General features: G+C 32.2%; 1 protein-coding gene across 2 annotated transcripts; it reads left to right on the top strand.

The window, feature by feature from the left end:
* Window positions 1-11984: 11984 nt before the first annotated feature.
* Window positions 11985-14954, top strand: Rrp1 (Recombination repair protein 1). 2 transcript variants are annotated; one of them, XM_088030752.1, is made up of 11 exons: window positions 11985-12223; window positions 13122-13181; window positions 13230-13343; window positions 13393-13452; window positions 13504-13560; window positions 13612-13653; window positions 13711-13794; window positions 13839-13884; window positions 13937-14386; window positions 14438-14747; window positions 14796-14954. In XM_088030752.1, exons 1-11 carry the CDS (start codon window positions 12182-12184, stop codon window positions 14911-14913), a joined length of 1383 nt encoding a protein of 460 aa, XP_087886878.1. In that variant the 5' UTR covers window positions 11985-12181; the 3' UTR covers window positions 14914-14954. The 2 variants fall into 2 exon arrangements, with proteins under 2 accessions (XP_087886878.1, XP_087886877.1); XM_088030751.1 differs by having other exon boundaries at window positions 13839-13887.
* The last annotated feature ends 10391 nt before the right edge of the window (window positions 14955-25345 follow it).

Raw genomic sequence — 25345 nt, 5'->3', positions numbered from 1 at the left:
TGATGTGAGGATTGTCCCTCTTTGTTTGGTCCATGAGGTGGAAGAAGATGGGTTGGTTAAGTTGATAGTGCTGTAAGATGTTACTGAGACTGAGGTTGGCCAATGAGAGTGGCTCATGTACGCCTCTAGATAACGCGATTGGTTGATTATATTTTGATTTTTTATTCAATTTGCATTTGAATTTTGGATGGGCGAGAAGAGAGGAAGTTGAGTAGTTGGTGCTGATCTTAAGGAGGAGTAACCACTGGGGATTTTAATTAACAGGTATCTGTGATGGAGGAGATGGGATTTCTTTTTGTGGCACGACGCTATAATATCTTAATCATTTGCTTTAGAATTAATTAATTAAGTGGGGGTTTTAAATTCGAGTTAATATTTTGTTTTAAATCAATAAAATACAACAATTGCGCATAAAAATTAGCTCAAAACTAATTCGATTGAAAAATGTGGATTTTCTTTATTTCAAGGTAAGAAAAGAAAAACTGCATTTTCTTTGTAATTTCTCAGTTATTCAGTTTATTTTTCCAAATTTCATTATTTTTTATTTGAACTTAGCTGTTTTATTTCATTTTCTCATTCTTTAACTGTTTTGAATAACTGAATAAATAACAATTTTTCTTTCTTATTCTGTTTTATTTTCATTTTTCTCTAAGCCCTATGTACAATTATTGTAAAGTTTTAATTTCTCAGTTCTTTAATCAGTTTTTCATCTTCTTATCTATTCATTGTGTTTCTAATTTTCCAATTTCTTAAGTGCTTTTGGTTTTTCTTATGTAGGTTCTCTGCAGTTTTTTATAACAAAATTATGTTTTTACTTTCTCATTGCTTTCTTACTTAGCTATTTATTTCTCATAAATACCCGAGTTTTTCTTCTTTTTACTCTTTTTAGGTGATTAGTTCGTTATGACAATTTCAATCGCTTTAGTTATTAGCTCTTTCAATTTCTGTCACTTTTTCATTTATGAATTCGGTTTCTCTTACCAAGCTTTCAATTTTTCATGTTTTATAATGGTCTATACATATTTCTGTTTTGTTTTTTTATTTAAAGTAAAAGAGAAAACAATAAAAAACTTACAATAAGTTCGAAACCAAAAAAAAGAAATTGGGAAGACAACCATTTATAAAATCCAGAAAATTAAAAACTGTGAAACGAACAATAATTAAAAAACTACATTACATTTAGACAACATAATATCCATTCACAAAACATATAAATTAAATTATTGCCTACCTTAGATTTTTTTTAAATTTAAAAGGGCACATTTTTTTAGTTTACCTTTTATCTTCAGTTGCATCCATAAGCAATAAAAGCAAGGAAATGCGCGCTCATAAATTCCTTAGTTTGATTACGAAATACCAGACTCAACTTCATTGGAAGGCAAATTTTGTACAAAATCAGTAAGTTTAAAATACCTAGTTATTTGTACACCAAGGTCAAAAAGTGTTTCTTTTTTGGCCTTGCCTTATTAATAGTCGAGCCCAGAGAGACGGCGAAGGCAAAAGGGCACATCATTAAATTTACAAGGTAATAAGGATTTTGTAATTTCTTTATTTTTTATGCGATTTTAACGACATTCGTGGAGATTATCACTCTCGACTGCCTTATTAAGAGTGTCGATTTAGAAAAATTTAGACCGAAAAAGAGAATTTTTAGAAATTTTGATTTCGAGGAGTGAAGAAAAATGTGAAGAAAAATGACCAAAAATTTTTAACGACCTGTAAGATCTTGACTGTCTTATTAAGAGTATCGATTTAGAAAAATTTAGACCAAAAAAGGAAAATATTTATAAATTTTTATTTGGACAATAGTGAAAATGTCAATTTTTTCAACACTAAAATTTCGTTATTTTTAGTGCGACAGGAACGAAATTTATGCATGTTGTTTCTTTTGTTTGTTTTAGTTATGTCACTAATTTGCAAAAATTTTGATCAAAAAGCCGAATTTTTACAAATATTCGTTTTAAGACCAAAAAAATGCCACCAATTTTTTTTTTAAATCCTGTAATTTCTTTATTTTTTATGTGATTTTAACTAAATTTGTGGAGATTATCACTCTCGTCCGCCTTATTAAAAGCGTCGATTTAGAAAAATTTAGACCGGAAACGAGAATTTTTAGAAATTTTGATTTCAAGGAGCGAAAAAAAAGTTTGTTTTTTGACCAAAAAAAGTGACCAAAAATATTTAACGACCTGTAAGTTCTTCATTTTTAATGCCACTCTAACCAGATTTGTGGAATTTATAAGTCTTGACTGTCTTATTAAGAGTACCGATTTAGAAAAATTTAGACCAAAAAAGGAAAATATTTAGATATTTTTATTTGGACAACTGTGAAAATGTCAATTTTTTTGAACACTGCAATTTCGTTATTTTTAGTGCGACAGGAACGGAATTTATCCATGTTGTTTCTACTTTTGTTTGTTTTAATTATATCACTAATTTGCAAAAATTTAGATCAAAAAGTCGAATTTTTAGAAATTTTTCTTGTTAGACTAAAAAAATGCCCCCAATTTTTTTTAAGTCCTGTAATTTCTTTATTTTTTATGTGATTTTAACGAAATTTGTGGAGATTATCACTCTCGACTGCCTTATTAAGAGCGTCGATTTAGAAAAATTTAGACCGCAAAAGAGAATTTTTAGAAATTTTGACTTCGAGGAGCGAAGAAAAATCTTGTTTTTTGACCAAAAATTGTTAACGACCTGTAAGTTCTTCATTTTTAATGCCATTATAAGCAAATTTGTGGAGTTTATACGTCTTGACTGTTTTATTAAGAGTACTGATTTAGAAAAATTTAGACCAAAAAAAAGAATATTAAGAAATTTTTATTAGGACAACTGTGCAAATGTAAATTTTTTTAACATTGTAATTTCGTTATTTTTAGTGCGACAGAAATGCATGTTGTTTCTTTTGTTTGTTTTAGTAATATCATTAATTTGCAAAAATTGAAATCAAAAAGTCGAATTTTTAGAAATTTTCGTTTTAAGACCAAAAAAATGCCACCAATTTTTTTTAAGATCCTGCAATTTCTTTATTTGTGATGTGATTTTAACGAAATTTGTGGAGGTTATCACTCTTGACTGTCTTATTTACAGTGCCGATTTACAAAAATTTAGAGCGAAAAGGAGAATTTGTAGAAATTTTTATTTCGAGTAGCTAAAAAAATTTACAAAATAAACTTGAACGCGCTTTAATTTTGACATTTTTGGTGTCACAAGCACGAAATTTGTGGGAGTTTTTTTAAGGTTAAATAGTCTATAGAAGTTGCTAAATTTGGGTTCATTTTAATACAGGGTGATTTTTAAAAAACGGCAGGCGTTGTAGAATTTTTATTTATGAACCGATTTCAAAAATTAAAAAAAAATAAATGGTTTTTAATTTACTATAAACTGGTGATTTTAGAATTTTTCTAAATGTTTTAGTATCTTTTGGGCGATATTTAACTTTCTTATTTTAAATTGGCATCTATATTTTCTTTTTGCATAATTTGGAAAATATTAATTTTCTTGATTCAGAAATGGGTAATATGTCCTACTTTTACAAAAAATATTTTTAAAAAATTATCAAAATTGAAAAAAATAGGCCATAAAAGTTAATAAAATCACTCTGTATATCTTTGTTAGCCAACATTTCTAATAACGTATTTTATTTTTATTTGTAAAAACACTGTTAATTTTTATTGAAAGTTTTTCTCTTACTAAGTGGAACTTAAGTTCAGATAATCCAATTCTTCTTAGAACCTTAGATGGAACCAAGTGTAAAAATATGCCTAAAAAATTATTTTTGGAATTAAATTTGGAACAACTTTCATATTGCATTTAGAATTTGGTAAAGTTACATTCATTTTAATTACCATTTAATTTTTTAATTGATTAGAATACTATTATGTATTTAGACAGTGTGATTTATGATAAATTAAAATAATTCTTGTGCAGTTTTATCATAGATTTTTGGACAATGATAACCGTCAAATTGAAATGACCTTTATGTTCTCCATTAAAACGGCAACTTTGTAGTTTTGAAACATCAATTAATGACATTAAAGTTCACAGATTCACATTACTTTTTCTTGGCATTTCATGACTAAAAGTGCATTAAAACACTTTTTTTTAATAATGTGACTTTTCATAATTATTTGGTTATGTTGTATTATAATAATAATAATAATAATAATAATAATTTAAGTTTTGGTAAACAAAACTCGCTCTGATAAAATCAAACAATAATCAAGGAAATTCTGGTAAATATTTAATGACAGCTGTGAACTTTTCAAAACAGTATTCATCGTCAAAATAAAACTAAAAAATAGAAAATTATTGTTAAGTCATCGAATAGTCACTGATATTATATCTTTCATAATGATGACCCGTGCCTGAGTGTTTACACCTGGGTCGAGACCGACAAAGGAAGAACCGCCTGCAAGCGTCAAACCATCGTCTTGTGGGTTCGTAATTGATGATTTAGCACCACGAGGATATTCGCATATTTCCTAAGATAATTCATTGGGGAAATACTTGAGGAAACCTCAGAAAGTTGCCGAATTTCTCGTTCCACAAATAAGATATTTTTCGTACGAAAATACCATTATCTTGTCGTCTCTATCAAGTGTGGGGTCCGATAAAAAATTCAAGGTCACAACTTTGGTATTTACTTAAAACATTCGTTGATTGTGAGCAGACACCACAAACATGATCGATGTTTTCTTCGCCTAATTAATAAATTCAAGCCGACTTTTGGCACGCAGATCTCATAGATCACTTGCCATGCTCTGATTGTGCTTGATTATAATATAGATAAGACGATTTCTATTTAGATGGTCATTAGAGAGACGGATTCCAGGTAGATAGCGGATCGACGACATGCGTCACGGCGCGCGTTACGCCCCATAGATGACACATGCGGCGGCTCAACTGATCCTTTCCGTTTATTTCATTTGTACATTTGTCATTAGGAGAGGGCGAAATGCTTTGTGACTACCGGAGTTAACACATTTCGTTTTGAAGGCAGCGACGCGAACTGCACTTATTTGAATAATTAGGGGAAATTATTGGATCCTAAAATCGTCTTTAATTTGGAAGATAAAATTTTAGAAATTTGCAGACGCTTATAGTTGACAAAACTCAAGAAGCTGACGCAAGAAGTTTGGTTTTTATTACGGTTTGGTGGGCGTCGCGATGCCTAAGAAGTATATTTTTAGCAATTTTTGAGTTTTTGCAATTCAGCCGTTTTGAAGATTTCAAGCTCTTTTTTGCAAATTCAAGCCAGAAAACAACGAAAATCAGCAAAAAATCGTCGTTTTGCATCGAAATATGCGGATTTCTCTAAAAATTTTAATGATTTCAGCAGATTTCTAGTGTTTTCTTGCAATTCAGCTGTTGAATTTTGATAAAAAGCGATGGTTTTGTAGATTTCGAGTCTATTTTTGCGAATTCAAGCCAGAAAACATCGAAAATCAGCGAAAAATCGTCGTTTTGCATCGAAATATGCGGATTTCTCTAAGAATTTTGATGATTTCAGCAGATTTCTAGTGTTTTCTTGCAATTCAGCTGTTGAATTTTGATAAAAAGCGATGGTTTTGTAGATTTCGAGTCTATTTTTGCGAATTCAAGCCAGAAAACATCGAAAATCAGCGAAAAATCGTCGTTTTGCATCGAAATATGCGGATTTCTCTAAGAATTTTGATGATTTCGTGCAGATTTCTGCTGTTTTCTTGCAATTCAGCTGTTGAATTTTGATAAAAAGTGATGATTTTGTAGATTTCAAGTCTTTCTTTGAGAATTCAAGCCAGAAAACATCGAAAATCAGCAAAAAATCGTCGTTTTGCATCGAACTAAGCGGATTTCCCTAAGAATTTTGATGATTTCGTGCAAATTTCTGCTGTTTTCTTGCAATTGAGCCGTTAAATCTTGATAAAAAGTGATGGTTTTGAAGATTTCGAGTTCTTTTTTGCAAAATTCAAGCCTAAAATCATCAAAAATCAGCGAAAAATCGTAGTTTTGCATCAACATAAGCGGATTTCTCTAAGAATTTTGATGATTTCCTGCAGATTTCTGCTGTTTTCTTGCAATTCAGCTGTTGAATTTTGATAAAAAGCGATGGTTTTGTAGATTTCGACCCTTTTTTTGCGATTTCAAGACAGAAAACATCGAAAATCAGCGAAAAATCGTCGTTTTGCATGAAAATAAGCGGATTTCTCTAAGAATTTTGATGATCTCCTGCAGATTTCTGCTGTTTTCTTGCAATTCAGCTGTTGAATTTTGATAAAAAGTGATTGTTTTGTAGATTTCAAGTCTTTCTTTGCAAATTCAAGCCAGAAAACATCGAAAATCAGCAAAAAATCGTCGTTTTGCATTGAACTAAGCGGATTTCCCTAAGAATTTTGATGATTTCGGGCAAATTTCTGCTGTTTTCTTGCAATTCAGCCGTTAAATCTTGATAAAAAGTGATGGCTTTGAAGATTTCGAGCTCTTTTTTTGCAAATTCAAGCCAGAAAACATCGAAAATCAGCAAAAAATCGTCGTTTTGCATCGAAATAAGCGGATTTCTCTAAGAATTTTGATGATTTCGGGCAAATTTCTGCTGTTTTCTTGCAATTCAGCCGTTAAATCTTGATAAAAAGTGATGGCTTTGAAGATTTCGAGCTCTTTTTTTGCAAATTCAAGCCAGAAAACATCGAAAATCAGCAAAAAATCGTCGTTTTGCATCGAACTAAGCGGATTTCTCTAAGAATTTTGATGATTTCGTGCAGATTTCTGCTGTTTTCTTGAAATTCAGCCGATAAATCTTGATAAAAAGTGATGGTTTTGTAGATTTCGAGCCCTTTTTTGCAAATTCAAGCCAAAAAACATCAAAAATCAGCAAAAAATCGTCGTTTTGCATCGAAATAAGCGGATTTCTCTAAGAATTTTAATGGTTTCAGCAGATTTCTAGTGTTTTCTTGTAATTCAGCTGTTGAATTTTGATAAAAAGCGATGGTTTTGTAGATTTCGAGTCTATTTTTGCAAATTCAAGCCAGAAAACATCGAAAATCAGCGAAAAATCGTCGTTTTGCATCGAAATATGCGGTTTTCTGTAAGAATTTTGATGATTTCGTGCAAATTTCTGCTGTTTTCTTCCAATTCAACCGTTAAATCTTGATAAAAAGTGATGGTTTTGAAGATTTCAAGCTCTTTTTTGCAAATTCAAGCCAAAAAACATCAAAAATCAGCAAAAAATCGTAGTTTTGTATCAACGTAAGCGGATTTCTCTAAGAATTTTGATGATTTCGTGCAGATTTCTGTTATTTTCTTGCAATTCAGCTGTTGAATTTTGATAAAAAGTGATGGTTTTGAAAATTTCGAGCCTTTCTTTGCGAACTCATGCCAGAAAACAACAAAAATCAGCGAAAAATCGTCGTTTTGCATGAAAATAAGCGGATTTCTCTAAGAATTTTGATGATTTTGTGCAGATTTCTGCTGTTTTCTTGCAAATCAGCCGTTGAATTTTAATAAAAAGTGATGGTTTTGTAGATTTCGAGCTCTTTTTTGCAAATTCAAGCCAGAAAACATCGAAAATCAGCAAAAAATCGTCGTTTTGCATCGAAATAAGCGGATTTCTCTAAGAATTTTGATGATTTCAGCAAATTTCGGGTGTTTTCTTGCAATTCAGCCGTTAAATCTTGATAAAAAGTGATGGTTTTGTAGATTTCGAGCTCTTTTTTGAAAATTCAAGCCAGAAAACATCGAAAATCAGCAAAAAATTGTCGTTTTGCATCGAACTAAGCGGATTTCTCTAAGAATTTTGATGATTTCGTGCAGATTTCTGCTGTTTTCTTGAAATTCAGCCGATAAATCTTGATAAAAAGTGATGGTTTTGTAGATTTCGAGCCTTTTTTGCGAATTCAAGCCAGAAAACATCGAAAATCAGCGAAAAATCGTCGTTTTGCATCGCAATAAGCGGTTTTCTCTAAGAATTTTGATGATTTCGTGCAGATTTCTGCTGATTTCTTGCAATTCAGCCGTTGAATCTTGATGAGTTTTTACTTGAAATCGAATGCAAATTGTGTTTGAACTTTGCGAAAAAAACGCTGTTTTATCAAGTTAGTTTTCAAAATAATGACAGCGCAGTGACAAACTACGTTTACACCAAAATTTCAAAAATCACTTCAATTACTTTTATAGAGGTTAATTTTGATTAACACGGGCATGTTGCACTTTATGGACACCAGAAATCGTTAATTAACATCGACAAAGCGACAATTTCACCAAGTAAGACTTTTGTTACAATCTAAAGCGAGCCAAAGGATAGATGGGTGTAAACGTAGTTCCCAATTTTGAGGTAATGAAATTGGAAACTAACTTGATAAAGCAGCATTTTTTTCTCAAATTTTGAAGACAATTTTCATTGAATTCAAAATGACAACTGAGATATTTTTAACACATTTATATTGAAAAAAAATTAAATTAGGGGTTGATATCACAAACCCTCAAAATTAACTAAAATTAGTTTTTTAAGGCGTCGCGACGCTAAAACTATCAGTAATAAAAAACAAATCTTTGCGTCAGCTTCTAGAGATTTGTCAACTGTGAGCGTATGCAAATTTTTAAAATTTTATCTTTAAAATTAAAGACGATTTTGGGGTTGGACACAAGTGTTGCCAGACCCTGCATATTGTATTCTAATGTAAGATAAATTTTGGATGTTTCTGGCAGAACTTGATCTTTCATAAGAGCTGATTTATAAAACAATTTGATTGAAATTAAGATCATTTCACAACTAATTTGACGATTGCTGATATTTGATTGGCGGAAAACGATCACATGTCACTTTATCATGACGTTAACTATTTAATCGAAATTAAAGATTTAATTTAGCTTCTGTAAACCGGCCCTAAGAATATCAGTTAATAAATAATAAATGCCATTGTGTAAAAAATCGTAATTTTTAGAGGCATATTAAGTTTTACAATGCAACCCAGAGTCATTTTGGAAAATTTCTTGATAATGAAGGCTTTTAGTTTTCTTATGCACCAAAAAAAAAATGAGTTTGCTTATACAAGGTGTTTATAAATGTTTCTAGCATCAAGGGTGGCTATGAAATGTCAAAGAAATTTGCCGCTCATTATAAATGTGGATTTAGATTTTTCAACTGACATTTGTAGTTAACCTCAATCATAGAGCAAAGTAAGTTTTGAGAAGAAAACTGTTCCAGTCGTCATTTGAAACTTGAAAATCAAAAATTTTGACACAAAACCGCAACAGAAGCGTCGTTAACGTGAATAACATTCACTATGAAAACAAAGCGGCAAAGTAGTGCAAGACAGGAATTCCATAGCCACCCTTGATGCTAGAAACATTTATAAACACCTCGTATCTAATTTGAAAACGGCAACTGCACTATCGCTGCTTTAGACAAGAATAATTTTAGAAATTTTTATTTTCTAAATGAACCAAAAATTATCAAAATTTCTCTATAAATGTCAGTTTTAATGGTAAGGTCAATAAATTTTCTGATTTTGTTACTTCAGACAAGCTTACCAACTGTGCCAAGTTCCGAAGTTTTTGACTAAGAAACTGTACAAAAACACAATTTTTTTAATAAAAAAACGATTTTATAAATTTTAAATTTGAAAATGAATTAAAAATTTAAAAAAAAAATTTAGGATCACGTCAAGTTTTTGAGCTACACATCATTTAAATAAGTGTTTTTTTTTTCAAAATTAACAGTTTTGTGTAATTTTAGTTAGCATTATCGAATCATTTTCTATTTTTAATTAATTAGTACGTTTTTGATTTAACAAGTAGGCATTATGTCACATTCGATAAAAGTTTTGTCAAATACGATATTTTATTATATTTGTGAATAAGTGCCAACAGTTCTTAAATACAAGGTGTTTATAAATGTTTCTAGCATCAAGGATGGCTCTGGAATTTCTGTCATGCACTATTTTGCCGCTTTGTTTTTATAGTAAATTTTACTATTTTGAAAATTATGTATTGTGTCACTTACATCAACGACGTTTTAGGGTCCGCTTTGTGTCCAACTTTATGATTTTCAGATTTCAAACCACAACTAAAACAGTTTTTTTTTCAAAACTTACTTTGATTCATGATTGAGGTTAACTAAAAATGTCAGTTGAAAAATCTAAACCCATATTTGTAATCAGCGGCAAATTTCTTTGACATTTCATAGCCACCCTTGATGATAGAAACATTTATAAACACCTTGTATGTATAAATAATGTAAAAAGTGAAAGATAATTCCAACTTCTTCTACTAGAAGAAGCCAACGGATGAAAACGTTTAATCCTTTTTTCTATTTGCTTATAAATAAAAATTTGAAAATATAATATCTTTAAGTTGTAATACATACTTTAAAAAGGGCAAACTTCTTGTCTCAAATATTTTGGCGAAAACTAACTCTCCTGGCTTCTTAATTTTCCAAGTTGTTGAGCAATACTGAAAAAAACAAAGTTAACTCGTTTTTTTTTAAAGAACTTATTTTACTAATATCTAAGAGTCTTGAGTCAAAACGGGCTTCGGTTTTAGATTCAGGAAGAAATTCTACTTTAGGAATGACTTTCCACTGCTCCAGTACAATTTTCGTCCAAAAAGTAGTGTTATTATGCAATTTTCAAACCTGAATCTGGGTTTGCAGTAATATAAAAAACTAAAAGATCAAAAGCTTGAATAGTTGAGAACTGAAAAAACTGACAATTCAGACTTCAAGTTGCAATTTGAATGCCAAAAAATCAAAAGTCTATAAATCTAAGTAGTAGATGAAACTTGAAAATCCACCAGAAGTGTGCGAAGTTTTGAGTTTTTTAAAACGTGAAAACAGAGAATCTCAAAACTTTCTAATTAAACTACCTTTGAATCTTTAATAATTTATTGTTAAAGCAATCAAATAAGCAAAAGTGACTTTTCGTGCTGTGGCCACTTCAATTGGCTGCTTCAACACAAATTATTTTTTAAGCGACTTAAACTGAAAATGGAATTTTTAGGTCTCGAAAGTGGCCTAAAAGTAAGTCTTTTCTGGCCGCAAACATTTTTGGCCGATCTATAGTGGCGCCATCTATCCAGAGTTTTGCATATTACATCAAGATACCGACATTACCCTCTATTTTATAATTATTTGGGTAAAATCAAATCGACAAACTGCTGTAAAGTCCAACAAAAACGTGTTGAATTATTGAAAATAAACATATCTAGCAGTGCTGCTGCAACAACATTAAAAAAATTATACAAATTGTGAAGCTACACATGCCGAAACTGCAAATGTAATTAAAGAAAATATGAACTTTTTTCAAGGATTCATAAATATTTACAATTATTCAGTTGTTATAAATGATTAAATCAATAAATCATAAATAAAAATTAATTAACTTGTAAATTTAATGAAGTCGCCTAAAAAATTTAAAAAAATTTGTGTGTCATTTTGCCCTTGCCTTTATTCTATCGCCTCGGCCAAAAAAGACACACTTTTTGGCCTTGGTACACAAATAACTATTTTCAACCGCCCGTTAGTCAGGTCGAGGGACCGCTTTTATAGTTTTTGATCCTCTTATGACCAAATCTTTGCCAAAATCGTTACTTTATTACAATTATTTATAAAAAATTGAGGAAAAGTTACTTGTAAAACGTAAAATGTGTTGCGTACACAAAAAGTTCTGACAAAATAAACGCCCTATATTTCTGTTATTAAAAAAACAGTTTTGACTGCAAAATTGATTCGGATTATTGTCTATCCTCGTTATTTAAAACTGTTTGAATTAAATGCAAGAATTTTTAAGTTTAAAATTTCTGGTTCAGCAGTATGATTTAAAGAATCTTAGATATTTTAGAACAAATATGTATGTACCTACATTTTTTTTGTACTAAAACTTAACTTTTTCAGATTCTAGTTCTCATAATGTAAGAAAACTGTTTAATTGTGTACATAATTTAAAATGTCTATTTATTCAACATTTTAAATTTCGCGCTAGATTTAAGTCGTTAATTTCCTTAGGGAATTTCATCCTGCATGGTTGCATCGGTCACTCACCGTTAACTGTCAACCTCACCAGACGTAGAAGTTGGCGCGCTTCTCTTTTATTTCAAGCCAAGTCCGTTATTCGCAGTTATCGTTGTGTTTTTCTGTCTTTCGTTGTGTTGTGCTGGTTTTCATTCATTTTTAACAATTAAATAAGTTTTAAACATTGCTATCATAATGCCGCCGAAAAAAGCAGCAGCAGCAGCGGCAGCGACGAAGGTAAAATCAGCTTTTAATCACATTTGAGGTGCATAACTTCAGCGGTTTTTTGTAAAATCAGTTTTTATAATTTCAACCTTGAAGTCCAGTGCAGACGAGAAACAAACTCGTGCTGTTAAAAAAACGAGAAAATACGTTTTCTTTTAACTGTTAGTGATGTTGCATGCAATTAGATTCTTTGTGCTCAAACAGACAACCATAAATTCTTTGGTGAAATTGTTTAGGAATCCTCAGGATTCACGTTCTGGAAAGAGAGAATTTCTGGGGCTTTATTTCTCTGCGACTCATAATTTTACACGGTTGTATTGTAGTTGGGAACCGGTAAATTTTATCTTATAGGTTATGTTACTTACAATAGCTATTTGTGTACCAAGGCCAAAAGTGGTTCTTTTTTGGCCGAGGGCAAAATGGCACTTTTTGGCCGTGTTACACACAAGATTTTTTAGGCGACATCATTAAATTTACAAGTTAATTAATTTTTATTTATGATTTATTGATTTAATCAATTATAACAACTAAATAATTGTAAATATTTATGAATCGTTCAGAAAAGTTCATATTTTCTTTATTTACATTTGCAGTTTCAGCACGTGTAGCTTCACAACTTGTATGAATTAGGTTTAATGTGTTTTTTAATGTTGTTGCAGCAACACTGCTAGACATTCATTTTCAATAATTCAACACGTCTTTGTTACACTTTACAGCAGTTTGTCGATTTGATTTTACCCAAATAAGTATAAAATTGAGGGTAATATCGGTATCTTGATGTAATATGCAAAACTATGGATAGATGGCGCCACCATAGATCGGCCGAAAATGTTTGCGGTCAGAAAAGACTCGCTTTTAAGGCCTAAAAATTTCATTTTCAGTTAAAGTCGCCTAAAAAAGTATTTTACAGGCCGTTAAACGGACAAAAAAAGAAGTGGCAGCTGAAGCTGAGGAGCCCCAAGAGAAGCCAGTATGTATTAACTTTCTCCATTGACTTGAACTGTACTTCTTATTATAGTTACCCAAACGCAGAGGAGCCAAGAAGGAAGAAGAGGCGTCTGAGGAGCCCCCTAAGAAACAGGCTAAAGGGAGAGCAAAGAAAGAAGGGTCTGTGGAGCCCCAGAAGAGACAAGTATGTATAAAATTCTCACTGTCTCGCGTATTTATTTGTTTTTTAACAGGTTAAAGGCAGGACCCAGAAAGAAGCGTCTGAGGAGCCGGCAGAAGAGGTGAAGAAACCGGTATGTAACAGAGACGCTTCTGATTTGCTTTTAATTTTTTATTTTTAACAGACTAAAGGCAGAGCCAAAAAAGAGTCTGTGGAGCCAGCTGAGCCTGTGAATAAGCAGGTATGTAACAGCAATTCGTTGAATTTGCGTCTTATTTCTTCGTTTTCGCAGCCTAAAAGAGGAGCTAAGAAAGAGGAGGAAGAACCACAAGTAGTATGTATCAAATTTGCCACGAAAACGTGTTGTTTTGACTAACATTTCTATTTCTAGACCACTGCTGCCAAGCCAAGCAGAGCTAAAAAACCTGCTGAAAATGGAGATGGTCCTAAGAAACGGAAGGCGCCTGCATCTAAAGTGAGTTTCTCCTTATGACGATCAGTCATTGATTGTGTTTTTAGGCCAAAAAGACTGCCGAGGAACCTCAAGACAATGGGGAAAGTACTAGTGGTAAGTGTGAGTCTGTAATAACACCCCTGCAACTTGGAGTTTTTGCTAGAAACCAAAAGCAAGCCTAAAGAGAAAAAGGCACCGAAAAACGCCACGGTCACGGATTGGGATACAACCAACTTCAAGTGCACTGCGAAAAATTCGAAGGGGAAAACTCCTAACTTCCACATTACATCCTGGAATGTTGACGGAGTACGTGCCTGGATAAACAAAGGAGGTTTAGAGATACTGCAGCACGATAATCCGGACATTTTGTGCCTCCAAGAGACTAAATGTAGTTTAGAAAAGCTTCCAGAAGAAATCAAAACTATCGAAGGATACGAGACTTACTGGTGCAGTAGCGACAAAGACGGCTACGCTGGCGTTGGTGTGTTGACCAAAGTGAAGCCCATTGAAGTCACCTATGGGATCGGCTCTGAAGAGCATGACGCAGAAGGCCGCTGCATTACTCTCGAATTTGACTCGTTTTATTTAGTCAATGTTTATGTTCCAAACGCGGGTGAGAAAAGTCGTTCTTCTTGTTTTCCCTGTCTGTATTGTTTTCTTCCAGGGCGTAAATTGGTTACTCTCCCGAAACGTTTAGACTGGAACACCGTTTTTAAAGCACATGTTAAGAAACTCGATACGGTCAAACCGGTGGTAGTCTGCGGTGATATGAACGTTTCGCATCTAGAAATTGACCTCGCTAATCCCAAGGCAAATAAGAAGAATGCGGGTTTTACTGAAGAAGAACGAAACGGAATGACTGAGTTTTTGGGGGATGGGTACATCGATACTTTCAGGAATTTGTATCCGGACAAAGAGAAAGCTTACACTTTCTGGACGTACATGGCGAATGCTAGAGCCAAGGATGTGGGATGGTAAATATAAGAGACATTTTTAACAGTTTTTGGAAATTTGGGTTTTAGGCGCTTGGATTATTTTATTGTTTCCGAAAGATTTATGGAAAAGGTCTGTGACAACGTTATTCACAATGGAGTCCTGGCTTCAGACCACTGCCCGCTGTCCTTGCATGTTTTTATTTAAGTTTTTGGAATTTTTTACCTTAAAATAAATTCTTTGAGATATTGGCAAAAGTTTATCTAGTCCAGTCAACAAAGACAATGAAATCGAAATAATTCCAAAAGTTTTGAAATTTTCGTCAAATGTGTATTAAGTAAGAGGAATGATAAATCTCAATTTGCAGCATCGTAGGAGGTCCGGAAGTTCCTTAAAAAAATTGAAACGCGTTATTTTCTTTAACTATTCGAACAAAATTACAAAAGTCTTGCAAACTTAATACAATGAAAAACAGTATTCTTTGTATCTTGTATTAAATTTGCAGCTATTTTTGACATCCGGAACTTGATGATTTAGTAAAAATTAATGTTTAATAACTCAGAGAAAAAAAATGCAAAAGTTTTGCAAATTTGTTAAATTGTGCTTAAAGTGGCGTTAGATATTGACGTAAATTTGCAGCATTGCAGGATGTACGGAACATATTGCAATTCTATTTGACAATTCGACATTAACAATTTTCGATCGAAATAGCCGAACAAAATTCCAAAAGTTTTGCTAACAAGTTGCAAATGACGAGAATTCAATTACAAACACATTCTTAAATTTGCAGCTTCCTATGAGCTCCGGAACATTGTTATATCACAATAAACATTGAATTTTTGACGAATTTAAAAGCGATGTCGCTCGTTACGAGAGTGCAACAAAGACAACAATACATATTTACTCACCTCAGTAACATAAATTACCTATTTCAATTTTTCGTTTCTTTCGCCCAATGATGGGTGTTTTTTTTCTTTTGTATTTCTGAATAAGCTAAAGTTTGATAACAACCAATGGTTCAGATAAAATGCTTACAAACCATATTTTTTGTCCTCGCTTTACTTTTTAACAATTGATAAAGAGAAAAAACGCGAAAATCATCAATTGTAGGGTCTCAGAAACCGATAATGTCATTAATTACTTGAACCTCATCATGAGTGACTGGGAAATTAACTGTTTTGTGTGCGGAAAAACTTTAAATTATCAATATGATTACGTAAAACAAAAAGGTTTAAGGTCCTTGGTGGAGTGTAGTGAATTAAGAAAAGACGGAAAGGCATCCGTATTAAAGACATTACGTGGTGTTAAAGTGCATCAAAAATGTCGCAAAATTCATCTTTCTAGTTATGTTGTGATATTAAAGGAATTTTTCACTATCTCATTTTTTTTAATTTGGTAAATTTAAGAATAAAACAAAAAAGTTAACGTACATTATTTCATTATCACAGAGCTTTCAGAATAAAAAAAATTAAAATTTATATTTTTAATTAAATTTAAAAATAATATTACTGTATTTTAACAAATTTAAGAAACTATTAAATAATCCTTTCCAAATTCTACAAAGAAAATCATCGCCTAAACAGCAAATAGTCCGTCCGGTCAAAATAGACATTTCAAATAACAAAAACTCCGACAGAGCCAAATATTTGTGGAGACCATGGATACACCAGTAGAAATAAAATGCCAAAAGTCCCCATAGATCCCATGTGTGCTAAAAAAGTTATTCAAGGTCAAAGGTCAAAATTTTCGTTTTTTTTTATTTTTCTCGAAAACGGTAAGTGTAGTCGTATTTATTCAAAAAGATTCAAAAACGTGTTGTCGTTTTGCTTGTTTATTTTCGAATTCTTCTTTTCCTTAGTTTCAATACAAGGCATAGGTTGATTATAATATTTACATGAAATTGAACATATTCCCCCCCTTGAAGGGCTATGCGCTTCAAAATTAATACATAATGAAATATAAGAATTTTAACAATAAATACACTAGATATCACTTGGGATTACACAGATACGAGATACTGGTCGCATCACCTCTCCTGTTGACAGTCTTATGGTCACCACACGAATACAACCATCATGTCCTGGGTGTACTTTCGTAATACGACCTAATTTCCAACACTGAGGCATAGAAGTATCACGAAGAACTACAAGTGATCCTTCTTGCAGTAAAATTGCATGGTTCTGCTTCCATTTGCTGCGAGTTTGAAGTTCAGATATATATTCTTTTTGCCATCTATTCCAAAAATGCTGAACTAATTGTTGCATTCGTTGATACGTATTAAGTCTCTTCTCGTTTAGATCAGTTAGTAGATCAGGGTCGGGAATTGAATGTAAGGATTTCCCAATAAGAAAATGACCAGGTGTTAACGTTTCTAAGTCTAATGGACTATCGGACAAAGGCGAAAGTGGTCTTGAGTTTAAAATTGCCTCAATTTGAATTAAAACTGTGTAGAATTGCTCAAAAGTAAGGCAAGCATTGCTAAGAATTCTTTTTAAATGAAATTTTACTGATTTAACTCCCGCTTCCCAAAGTCCACCAAAGTGAGGAGCTCGTGGGGGAATAAATTCCCATTGAATATTATTATTATTTAATTCTTTTTGTATAACGGTTTGCGTTGACTTGTTTTTGAGTAAATTAAATAGTTCTTTTAAATTAGCAGCAGCACCTTGAAAATTAGTACCGTTATCAGAATGAATCTTGTACGGTTTTCCTCGTCTTCCAATAAATCTGCGTAAACAAGCAATAAAACATTCAGATGTTAAATTGCTAACAATCTCAACATGCATAGCTTTAGTAGCAAAACAAATAAAAACAGCAATGTAACATTTGACAATCTTTGCGTTTCGAAGTTGCCGGTCTTTTATATTAAATGGGCCTGCATAATCAACGCCACATTCAAAAAATGGACTTGTATACATTGTTCGACCTTTTGGTAAATCTCCCATAATTGGAAGTATGGGCAAATTCCTATTTTTTACACAAGCCACGCAATTATGAACTATACGTTTGCAAAGACTTTTTCCGTTCACTGGCCAAAATTCATCTCTTACTAGTGAGAGCAAATTTTGTGGACCTGAATGCAATGAAGATTTATGGAAATGATTAATAATGATAAAAGTCAGTTTATGTTTAGGATGAAGTATGATTGGGTGTTTTTTGTTAAATGGGTAATTTGAATGATGAAGTCTTCCTCCTACTCTAAGAATCCCGGATTCATCTAGAAAAGGATTCAAATTAAGAATTTTACTAGTTGACTTCAATGTTTTTCCTTTTTTTAAATTTGTTATTTCTGATGGAAATGATTCTGTTTGTGATAATTTTAAAAGACATGTGAGTGCCTCTTGTAACTCAGAAGTGGTAAGATTTCCAAATTGTCTGTTTCTCAAATTTTTGCTCGCATTTGATTTAAATCGTAGCAAATACGCTGTAATGCGTTTTAATTTGTTAAATGAAGAATACAAATTGAAGTATTCATGTGATTCAATTTTGTCTTTTTTAGTAACATCAGTGTTAAGATGTAAATAGGCCTTTTTTGTTTCTGGCAAAGTTTCATTTTTTACAGGAAACAATAAATTAGGCCAATGTTTCATGTTTTGTTTTAAGAACGAAGGACCATTAAACCATAAAGTGCAATTTAATAAGTTGTCTGGAGTACAACCGCGACTTATGAGGTCGGCTGGGTTGTTTATGGATTCGACATGTTTCCAGTTTGATGGTGAAGAAATATCTTGAATAGATGCTACTCTGTTTGCTACAAAAGTGGTTCGGTAATACGATGGAGAATTTATCCATTGAAGAGTTATGATAGAATCTGACCAGTAAAATACTGAATCAACTTTGATAGAACTTTTGTTGATTATTTTATGCATTAATTGTGCTGCTAAAAGTGCTGCACACAGTTCTAAGCATGGTAACGATTTTTTCTTCAAAGGTGCTACTCGCGATTTTGCACACAGTAAATGAATAGAAACGTTATTGCTTGAATCAATACATCTAAGATATATAACTGCACCATAAGCCTTTTCACTGGCGTCAGCAAAAGCATGAAGTTGAATTTGCACTGGATCTGTTTTTGTTGCACATCGAGGAATTTTAATTAAATTTAAGTGAGTTAGATTTTTCTCAAAATTGAGCCAGGCGTCAGCAATAGATTGAGGGACTTTGTCATCCCAAGATAACTTCAGTTGCCAAAGCTCCTGAATGATTAGTTTCGCCACCAAGATGACTGGACCTAACAGTCCCAATGGATCAAATATTTGACATACTGTTGAGAGTATGTTTCGTTTAGTAGGTGTTTGAGTTAATGAACTCTTCACTGCAAACTGAAATGTATCCTCTTTAGCATTCCATATAACTCCTAAAGTTTTTGCATTATCATGATTGCTTAATGTCAGAATATCAAAATTAACCTGCTTTGTGTTAATGTCGCGGACTATCTCGTCATTATTCGAAATATATTTCCTCAATTCAAAACCAGCTGAGTTTAAAATTATATCAAGTTCTTTGCGTATCTGATTAACTTCATCAACGTTTTTTCCACCTGTTAAAAGATCATCAACATAGAAACATTGAGAAATGATTTTGCAAGTCTTTGGATACTGATCTTTATATAATTCTGCTAATCGCATCAAACATTTAGTGGCCAAATATGGAGCTGAACTTGTTCCATAAGTTACCGTATTGAGTTTAAATATTTTGAGTTCTTCAGAAGGATCATCTCTCCAAAAAATAAGTTGATATAACTGATCGGTTGGTTTAACTAATACTTGCCTATACATTTTCATAATGTCAGCGGCCAAAACAATCTGATGTTGCCTAAAGTTGATAAGATTAGTAAATAAATCGTTTTGAAGAGTTGGTCCAACCATCAAAATATCGTTTAAAGATAACTCGGTACTTGTTTTCGTAGACGCGTTAAAAACGACTCGCAGTTTTGTCGTTAAACTGTCTGATCTTATGACTGGATGATGAGGTAAAAAATAATGTTTCGCGTTTTCAATTTCAGAAGGATTAATTTGACTCATATGATTTAGTTCAGTATATTCATGAATAAAATTAGAGTATTCTTGTTTCAATGATGGATTGTTATCAAGCCTTTTTTCAAGATTTAAGAAACGTTTTAATGCAACAGTTTTAGAATCACCAAGAGATTCAGGATTTTCTCTAAAAGGTAAAGATACCACAAATCGACCTTCTTCATTGCGATATGTATTTAATTCAAAATGATTTTCACAATTTTGTTCTTCTGGGGTAAGTTTTGATGATAAAATTTGTGGTTCATCTAAACTCCAGAACTTTTTAACGTCATTGTCTAATTCTAGAAAATGATCTACAGAATGACAAGCAATAATTGTGTGATTTGAATTCATTGTTGATGCTTTAAGTCCTGGAATTTTTCCTGCTACAATCCATCCCAATTTTGTTTTGATTAAAAATGTCTCATTAGAAACACTCAGCTTGATCATTTGACCTTCCAATATTTTATAATATTCACATACTCCTAGCAATAAATCTATTGGACCTGAATTGCTGAAATTTGTATCTGCTAGTTGTAGTTCAGTAGGAATATTGAGCATTTCTGAGTTAAATGATGTGAGTGGAAGACTCTCAGTGACTTTGGGAATAACATAGCAAGACAAGCTAGATGAATAATCGCTGACTTCGGAGTAAATTTGAACCGTAGTTCTTTGCTTAATTTCAGAAAAAGAATTGTTAATACCTCCAATGCCTAGTTTAACATTTGTTGTTTTTATATTTAATTTGCGACACAAGTTTTCAGACATAAGATTACTTTGAGAACCTGGATCAAGAAGACACCGAACAGAACACCATTCACCTGAAGGCATCTTGACTTTGACCATAGCTGTTGATAACAGTACTTGATTTAACGTAGATTTTGAATTAGAATGATTAACAATACTGTTAGCGCTTGTGGATGGGATCTCAGGATGTAGTAAACTGTGATGCAGTTGGTTGCATTGGTTGCATCTAGAGGTAGACTTACAATTAGCCACGACATGATTAGACCTTAAACAATTTTCGCAAAGTTTAGGTAGTTTTTTTACAAAATTCAGTTTGTCTTCAAAAGTGAGCTTAATAAATTTAAAACATTTGTTTAATGTATGATTATTATTGTTGCAAAACTCACATTTTAAGGAACTTGAATTAAATGCTGTGTTACTCATCGTTTTTCTAAAGAATGGTTTTACTAATCTCTGATTTGGTGCAGCATAATTAATTTTGGAATCAGTTTTATTAGGAGTTGAAGTTTTATCAATTTTTTCCAAAAGTGTGCACTGATGTGTTAAAAATTCATCTAAATCATCAAGTGTTGGTAATTGATCTGAAATATGAATTTTACTAAAAGCACGTTTAGTGTTTTCTTCAAATTTTTCAAAAATTATATGATTAATGATTACTCCCCATGTTTCTATTGGAACTCCCAATTTTTTTAGAGCACGCATGTTTTTATTTAAACTGTCTTGAATGTGCCTTAATTGAGTATATGACTCTGTTTTCATTGGCGTAATATTTAAAATCGCGCTTATGTGGCTGTGTGACAACAAACTAATGTTTTGAAACCGTTTTGTTAAAGAATTCCAAATCTTTTCATAGTTGTCAGAAGTCATACTGACATTTTGAACAAGAGAAGCAGCGTTTCCTGTTAAAGATATTTTTAAGTATTGAATTTTTTCGAAATTGGTTAGACTTCTGTTGTTGTGTACCATTTCGGTAAAAGAATCCTGAAATTCAAGCCAACTGCAGTAATCACCGTTAAAACTTTGCAGTTTGAGCACTGGCAAATTAACTTTGACATGATTTTTATGTTCACTGTTTGTTGCAGATTTACCTTCATTTTGGCTAGTAAGTAGTGATTCCGCTGCTGTTAAAATTTCAAAATATGAATCAGAAAACGATTTAATTTGCTCATCTGTCAACGACTGATCTAACGATTCCAAAATTGAACAGTTATTATGGAATTCAGTTAGCAATGGTTTTAACTGAGTAACTCTTACTTGGAGCTCTGTTCTGTTTTTTAAATTAAGAGTTTCTTTATCTAAAGATTCAATAAAATCAAAACAATCTCGCATTTGCCTATTTAATGAGTTTACTTTTGCCAAAGCTAATTTATGTTCCGATCTTTTGGGAGCCATTTCCTTATTGGTTAAACAAAACTAGGAACAGGCAATATGGACCAGGAATGGGTAGGAATAAAGGATAGGGCTGACCTTGTCTAAACTTGTGACTTATCTTCGATAGCTTTCTGTATTCGTCTGTCTCTGGTCTGGTTTGATGATTGAGCTGGATACCTTGCAGGAAGTTCACTGCCAAACGTCTCGATGTGGATTCCGCTTTCAGATTTTGGGACACAATGCACAGACGATGACTAAACGTATTTGGTATCGCTATCCGGCTTCGAATTGACCAATTTGTAGTCGTATTTATTCAAAAAGATTCAAAAACGTGTTGTCGTTTTGCTTGTTTATTTTCGAATTCTTCTTTTCCTTAGTTTCAATACAAGGCATAGGTTGATTATAATATTTACATGAAATTGAACAGTAAGTTTTTTCGAAAATATAGTTCAAACAAAAATTGTAAATCATAAAATTATCTACAAAAAAGGTCCTTATACTTTTTTCCTAAAGATCACCATTCCTAAGATATTTCCGTTCTAAAAGTTTAAAGAGTTACATTCTTAATAATAATTTAATGCATCAAATACAATTATTGTGGTTGGTGAAGATGTTGATTTGTTGATACTAAATACAAAAAATAGTATTTAGAAATTTATCTGGAGCAGGTTGGAGTATAGTTTGAATCGGTTCCAAAGTATTATCTGTTAATTTCCAACCCCAGTCTTCGGGGTTCAGTTGATTGCCTAGCGATGTCTGAACTTGATAGTATACTCGATACAAGTGTTGATGAGCAGAAGTCGATGTTGGAGGAAGACAAGATAGTTGTACTTGTTTTTTGTTTGTGTATTTTTTACAAAAGTCAAATATCTATACTTGGCAATACAATTAATTTTCTTTGGAGCTCCATAAACTGCAAGGAGAAAGTGAATTCCTTTTGTAATTATCGTTTGAGGAGAAGAGTCAATTTCTTCAAATACTTTAGCGCAATAAATTAAATCCTTTTTTTCAAATAATTTCAATACTGATGTTTTTCCTCTTCTGAACATTGCCGATGTACATAGTATCGCGGCCGGTTATCGCATGTAAAAATAAAATATCGTTTTGGCATTTTGGATAAGCAGATAAACTTTTTGAAGAATACATTTCTGTTCGCTGTTGAGCCCTCCCAGGTTTTAAAAAGTAAATAATTGTATCAATTGGAGTCCGGGCAGTAAGAAGTATCAACAAATCAACATCTTCACCAACCACAACAAATGTATTTGTTGCATTAAATTGTTCAAGAATGTAACTCTTTAAATTTTTAGAACGGAAATATCTTAGGAATGGTGATCTTTAGGAAAAAAAGTATAAGGACCTTTTTTGTAGATAATTTTATGATCTACAATTTTTGTTTGAACTATATTTTCGAAAAAACTTACCGTTTTCGAGAAAAATCAAAAAAACCGAAAATTTTGACCTTTGACCTTGAATAAATTTTTAGCACACATGGGATCTATGGGGACTTTTGGCATTTTATTTCTACTGGTGTACCCATGGTCTCCACAAATATTTGGCTCTGTCGGAGTTTTTGTTATTTGGTCAATATTTTTATGTCTACTTTGACCGGACTAAAACTCAAACACTCTTAATTTCCATAAGGTAATGTGAGAGCACAAAAAAAGTGTTTTAGCAGTGGAGCTTTTTTTGGAGATTTTAAATTCGTCAAAAATTCAATGTTTATTGTGATATAACAATGTTCCGGAGCTCATAGGAAGCTGCAAATTTAAGAATGTGTTTGTAATTGAATTCTCGTCATTTGCAACTTGTTATCAAAACTTTTGGAATTTTGTTCGGCTATTCGATCGAAAATTGTTAATATCGAATTGTCAAATAGAATTGCAATATGTTCCGTACATCCTGCAATGCTGCAAATTTACGTCAATATCCAAAGCCACTTTAAGCACAATTTAACAAATTTGCAAAACTTTTGCATTTTTTTTCTCTGAGTTATTAATAGAAACATTAATTTTTACTAAATCATCAAGTTCCGGATGTCAAAAATAGCTGCAAATTTAATACAAGATACAAAGAATACTGTTTTTCATTGTATTAAGTTTGCAAGACTTTTGTAATTTTGTTCGCATAGTTAAAGAAAATAACGCGTTTCAATTTTTTTAAGTAACTTCCGGACCTCCTACGATGCTGCAAATTGAGATTTATCATTCTTCTTACTTAATACACATTTGACGAAAATTTCAAAACTTTTGGAATTTTGTTTATTTTTCACGTATACCCGATGTTCTTGTTGACTGGCCTAATCGTACAATTTAGAAGAAAAGAAAAAACTTTTAGTTTTGACTAATTGGAGAAGAGTGAAGTTTGATCACCAAAGACGCTGAAACGTCAGAACTTGGGAACGTCAACTTCAAAATATTTGAACATTATTCTTCTTAGTTTGTGGAGTCGTTTTGCATCTTTGCCATCGGTATTACTTGAGAGATTGACAGTTTTCGAGCAAGAAGCCCACATACGTGATAAAACTGGATGTGGTCACTATTTATACTTCTTTTCAATTCATAGCGAGGCCCCCATTTTAATGTCAACTAGTATACATGAGTGACCAGTATATTGTACGGTCAGCAGCAAAAATTGGTGTTGAAAACCTGACCAGTTTTATTTGTAAAGTTTAAATTTGCACATTTCATAACGACGATTTTCGCAAGTCCGACCGGAATTCTTCATCAAATGTCCTTCCAAAAATTTCTAATTTATCTAAATCTGAGTGAAATTGCGAAGATGAGGTGGAGCCGAGTCGTAGCAACACGAAGACTCCCAAAAACGTTTGTCCTTTCAAAAAATTTTGGGAAGTATTACAGTTGATCCGTTTAGTGAAAATTAGATAAAATCTTTATCAAACGTCCTTCCAAAAATTCCAAAGAGCTCCAAATTATTCTGAAATTTTTGGAAAGGATTGCCCTTACCTAATGACTTTACTTTGACTGCTACCGACTGCCGCTATTTATCAAATTTTTCAAAGTCAAAACTTGTTAAACAATACCGCCCGTGATGGTTATTACGTTTTTTGCACAATTAGAACAATAAATCATGATTAATAAACAATCATTAAAAATTTAAATCATATAAAAATAGTTTTCCTTGATTTCGTTATTATGGTGTCAGCAAATTTTGTCGTTTTTTTGTGTAATAAAACTGATTGTCAATGTCAAAGAAACGTTGTAGTTGCGTGAATTTGTTCAACTTTTACTTTACCGCCCACGATTCCCAAAGAGCCCGAAAACACGCTTGGTAAATTAATGAAAATAACTGATTGCAAAATAGTATTTTTTCGAATTTGCCGCTTTAATAGGTCCATTAGAGTACTCAATTTGGAGTCGTTTATAGGTATCTATAAAAGAACTCAAAGTAGGAAATTTTGTTTTTTAAGAATTGGCAGAACTAATTAGTCTGGCTGTCACCTGTTTCCTGTCAAGTTCTTGGTCAATTTGGTTTTTACGATTTGTGTT

The sequence above is a fragment of the Gnatocerus cornutus genome, chromosome 2 (genome assembly GCF_029298725.1).
Source record: "Gnatocerus cornutus isolate USDA-ARS CGAHR chromosome 2, icGnaCorn1.1, whole genome shotgun sequence".
NCBI classification, from domain to species: Eukaryota; Metazoa; Arthropoda; class Insecta; order Coleoptera; family Tenebrionidae; genus Gnatocerus; species Gnatocerus cornutus.
This window is presented reverse-complemented; position numbering and strand designations above follow the sequence as displayed.